Source organism: Polistes canadensis, unplaced genomic scaffold (genome assembly GCF_001313835.1).
Source record: "Polistes canadensis isolate GaletaPanama2010 unplaced genomic scaffold, ASM131383v1 scaffold_232, whole genome shotgun sequence".
Lineage (NCBI taxonomy): Eukaryota > Metazoa > Arthropoda > Insecta > Hymenoptera > Vespidae > Polistes > Polistes canadensis.
Window position 1 is genome coordinate 85678 of NW_014569779.1, and position 4857 is coordinate 90534.

The 4857-nt window shown below is 33.3% G+C and overlaps 1 protein-coding gene across 1 annotated transcript in view; it reads left to right on the top strand.

The window, feature by feature from the left end:
• The first annotated feature begins 244 nt into the window (after positions 1-244).
• Positions 245-4857, top strand: part of LOC106790344 (homeobox protein SIX3) — a 67896-nt gene continuing 63283 nt past the window's right edge. The window contains exon 1 of the mRNA XM_014755161.1: positions 245-1902. Coding sequence (XP_014610647.1) covers positions 1259-1902 — 644 coding nt within the window. The 5' untranslated portion in view covers positions 245-1258. The remainder of the gene's footprint in view (positions 1903-4857) is intronic.

Consider the following 4857-nt stretch of genomic DNA (forward strand, 5'->3'; position numbering starts at 1 on the left):
TCTCCGTCCCATTCAATCTCTTTCTTCGTCCCTCTAACCAAAAACATTCGCCCCGAATCCGAGTTCCCCTCTCTTCTGAGCTTCCTATAGAACCCAAGAAGACCATGAGAAAGAAAGAGAGAGAGCGAGTGAGTAGAAAGGAGAGGGGAAATAGAATCGGGCAAGGGGTTGGGGTGGGGGGTTTCAAACGCTCTTGGATAGAAAGAGATAAATGCTATTTGGTGAAGAAAGGTAGAGGTAGGTCGCTACGAACTGGTGCTGCTGCTGCTGTTGCTGCTGCTGTTGCTGCTGCCGTTGTCGGGGTACTACCCGATTTCAACGGGCGCGTACAAACGTATCATGCTGGGTAGGGCCGGTGCCGAGATGCCGGCTTGTAAACGAAACCAGTTTGCTATCCGATACGATCCAGGCAACAGCGGCCTCGCGCGATATATCCTACACGAGCTAAGATCGTTCCTGTTAGGTGGAAGGATCCAAAATCATCTCGGTCCAAGAGGAAACGACAGGATGTGGGGATAGGAGGAAATCACCTGACACCTGAGGAAAACACACGAGGAGAAAGCTGCTGCTGCTACTACTCCTGCCTGCTGCTGCTGCTGTTGTTGTTCCTGTTGCTGTTGTTGCTGTTGTTCATAGTTAACGAGAAGAGATACGACAAGAGGGACAGTTTTTCAATAGAAATCTACATTATTATTCGTTTGATTTTGTTGTCATCGTAATCTGTTGTTCAATATTGCCGATCACGGGATAGTTCGCGTACGCGATGATATAATAATTCTATATTTTATTATTATTATTATTAAAGGACCGTTGGACCAAATTCGAATCGTTATATTGTTTTTTTTTTGTTTGTGTGTAGATAGTGTAAAAATTAATAGTGGACTATGTCAAGTGACGATATACAATCGTAAAAATCTATTCAGATACATTTTCCGATCGGAAGGGGAGGAATTCGATCGGGTTCGAACAGTGAATTACTTTGAACTAGTTTCTTACAATTTGTCTTCTCTTATCGTTGGAAAAGAAGAAAAAAAGAAAAGCATGAAACTGTCATGATAGTGTCGAGAAGAAAGTACAAATCGGAAAGGCGGGAATCCTGTGAGACAATAAAAGTTATGACGAAGAATCACGTTGTGATCACCATCAATAATAATAATAATAATAATAATAATAATAATAATAATAATAATAATAATAATAAAGAGACAGTTTAAATTCTAATTAAGTAATTATTGTGAAAAGTTTCGGGGATTCCGAGATGTCGGCAGTGGCACCGCCAGGAACCGGTGGTGCGGCACCAGCACCAAATGGTCCAATTGTACCGGCACCGGTTTTTGCTTTGCCGACGTTGTCCTTTACCGTCGGTCAAGTGGCTACAGTTTGCGAAACTTTGGAGGAAAGCGGTGACATCGAAAGATTGGCTAGGTTCCTTTGGAGTCTTCCGGTTGCACATCCTAACATTCAAGAATTAAATCAAAACGAGGCGGTACTTAGGGCACGTGCTATAGTTGCCTTTCATTCGGGACATTATAGGGAATTATATAATATATTGGAAAGGAATAAATTTACCAAGGATTCACATGGTAAATTACAAGCCATGTGGTTGGAGGCACATTATCAGGAAGCTGAAAAACTTCGTGGAAGACCATTAGGTCCTGTCGACAAATACAGAGTAAGAAAGAAATTCCCTTTGCCGAGAACTATTTGGGATGGCGAACAGAAAACTCATTGCTTCAAGGAAAGAACTAGATCGTTACTACGGGAATGGTATCTTCAGGATCCTTATCCTAATCCAGGAAAGAAAAGAGAATTAGCTGCGGCGACTGGGCTTACACCGACGCAGGTTGGTAATTGGTTCAAAAATCGAAGGCAAAGGGATCGTGCTGCTGCAGCAAAGAACAGGTATATATCAATATATATATATATATCATTCTCATCTTTATATTTCCTTTTTTTTTTCTCTCTCTATTCATCCTTTTAACTCGCTAAATAAACGTTCGTAAAAAAAAAAACAAGAAAAGAAAAAGGGATAGATACTAATCTTTACATTTTTAACGATGACGATGACGATGACGATGATTTTTATTTAAACAAATAAATTAAACGATGTTAAATGTGAACAAAATGTTAGATTTATAAAACAGTTGGGTTGTTAAATCACAATATGATAACTCAATCCCATAATTATTTCTTTAAGTTTGTGACTTACGAATGGATAGAATAACGAAAAATAATAATCATCTTCTTCGTCATCGTCATCATCATCATCATCCTTCTCTTTTGATGATAAGTTGAGTATAATGTTGAAGTTGTTCGCGGTATGACGCGAAAGATTTGTTCATTAAGTAGCGTTTAATGGAAGTTAATCGCGAAACGATTAGTGGTTTAGGTCCCTTTAGCCAGATTGTTGTACTGTGTCCTCGACAAACGAGCCTTTGTGCCCACCCCAAGGTCCCCGCGCGTTTCAAGGGTCGCGTAATTTCATTTTGACGTCCGACGGAGGGTCGCTGCCGTCGGGCGTACAACGATTTTCGAATTACGTCTTTCAAATTGTATTTCAACGTTGTTTTATCTTTCTCTATCTTTCTCTCTCTTTCTTTCTCTTTCTTTCTCTATTTCTATTTCTCTTTATCTTTCACGAGATGGTTTCTGTTCCTACGTCGAAAGATAATATTCAAATCGTTTCCTGACGCACGACACAACCCTCATCCACCCTTCCTTCCACCCTTTCTTCTTCTTCTTCTTCTTTTCGTATTTTGATAAAGGACAAAAAAAACTAATACAAGGAATACAAATGTATATTAGAATCGTTTTTCTTTCGTTAAAAATCATCGAACGAGAGTGTCCCTTAACTTTTTATTACCCCCTTCGAATTATTTCCAATTGGATTTTAGAAATAAAAATTAATATTTTATTTTAAATATTATTTTTATGCTGCATTTCTTTTTCTTTTTTTTCTTCTTCTTTGTATTCATTCATTATTCACACACACTTTTCGACGTTTGACAAAATTATATTAAGTTGAACCGTCAAGGTTTTCTTTTTTTTTTCGGTCTCTCTTCATTTTTCTTTCATTTTATTATAATCTTATTTTACCGATAGACAACCGAGACTAATGAATAATAATAATAATAAAAAAGAAAGAAAGAAAGTTTTTTTTTTCGGTTTAAGGTTGCGTTAAACGTCAGGATCACATTGTTATCAGGACATTTATATACTTAAATAAAAAATATATTCGATACAAATAAGAATACCTATATCAATTCTAATCTTTTCATTAGTTGTCCTATGTCAAAGAAATCTGTCTATTGTAAATTAAAAAACTTATCCCATGGGATTTTGTATACTTTTGTCTAACGAATAGCATGATATCTTGGTTTATAACTTTGAAGATTTGTCAAAGAAATCTTTCACAAATGATCGACGTTTGAACCACAATTTTCTATTGAAACATTGATTTACAACTATTATATTCTTGTGAAGAATACCCGACGGGCTTTTTTGTCAGCTTCTCCCTAAAAAAGAGAAAAATATTTTTATTCTAACGTTATATTCTTTTCAAGTATTTCCTTTTCTTTTCCTTTTTTTTTTTTTTTTTTTTCTTTTCTCTTTTCGTCTCTCTTTTCCGACGGTTTAGAAAAATCATTTCAATTTGCCGTTTTGTATATTTTAAACGTACGATATTTAATGGTGGAAGGAATATTATATATATATTAATAAGTTAATAATAAATATTAAAATGAAAATTTTGGAAAATTGTTAATAACAATATATATCGAATATAAATAAAATAATTCTCTCAATGATCATTGAAATTAATTTCATAGGGTTAATAAATCAATGTCAAAGTATTTTGACAATTTATGTTTTGGATGAAAAGTTTTTTAAATATCATTATATATAAAATATATTTTTTAAATTGTGTTATATATTTAAAAAAAAAAAAGAAAAAAAAAAGAAACAACCTACATAACGTAAAGAAAAAAAATTTAAATCGTAATACGTAGGAAAGTTCAATGCCTGTCACAGATGATCGCACATTGTAATGAATATACAAAGTCAATTGAAATGATCAATTTTCTTCAACTATAAAATTATCATTTTCTACATAAAACAATAATATTCATTCGAAACTTTAATAATAAATTAAATCAAATTGAATAATATTATTAATAGCATCTAATATATATATATAAATCCCTTATATATTACGTTTCATTTAACAAATTCATTTTAATATATTTATTTAAAATAAAAAAAAAAATAAGATAATAAAAAGACTAATCAAATTAAATACCCATTGTGTTTGTTTCCAAAAGATTTAACTTTTGTTTGAAACAATTGTTAATATTAGGAATAAATTATGAATAATTTGATCATGTTAGTGTAGGTAGGTTCACCCTATATATAAATATTATTAAATAATCAAATGACGTAATTTTTGGTTCTATTTCTAATGTGTTTTAATCTCTCCTTGAATAAAATTCGTTGACGTGCATGAAGGTTTAAGTTTGAAAGTTGCAACAACGACCCATATCTGTCGCCACGCTTGCTCGTCTATAATTATTGCGCTCTGAATGAAGTCATTAATAGTCATTATCTACGTCTACGTTGTAATTGATATATCGTTAACGGTCGACTATCGTCCAGGCATACTGCTCTAATTGATCTTGATGAGCTCTTGCAATCGGTAAGATTACACGTTTGAAGTTCAACTCCATCCTTAAACGTATCCAATATGTTTTGTCGTATTTAACATCATCGAGAATTACAATGAGAATATCTATTACTCTTGATTTACTATACTTCAATTATATAATAATTAATATATATATATATATAATTATTAAATATTAT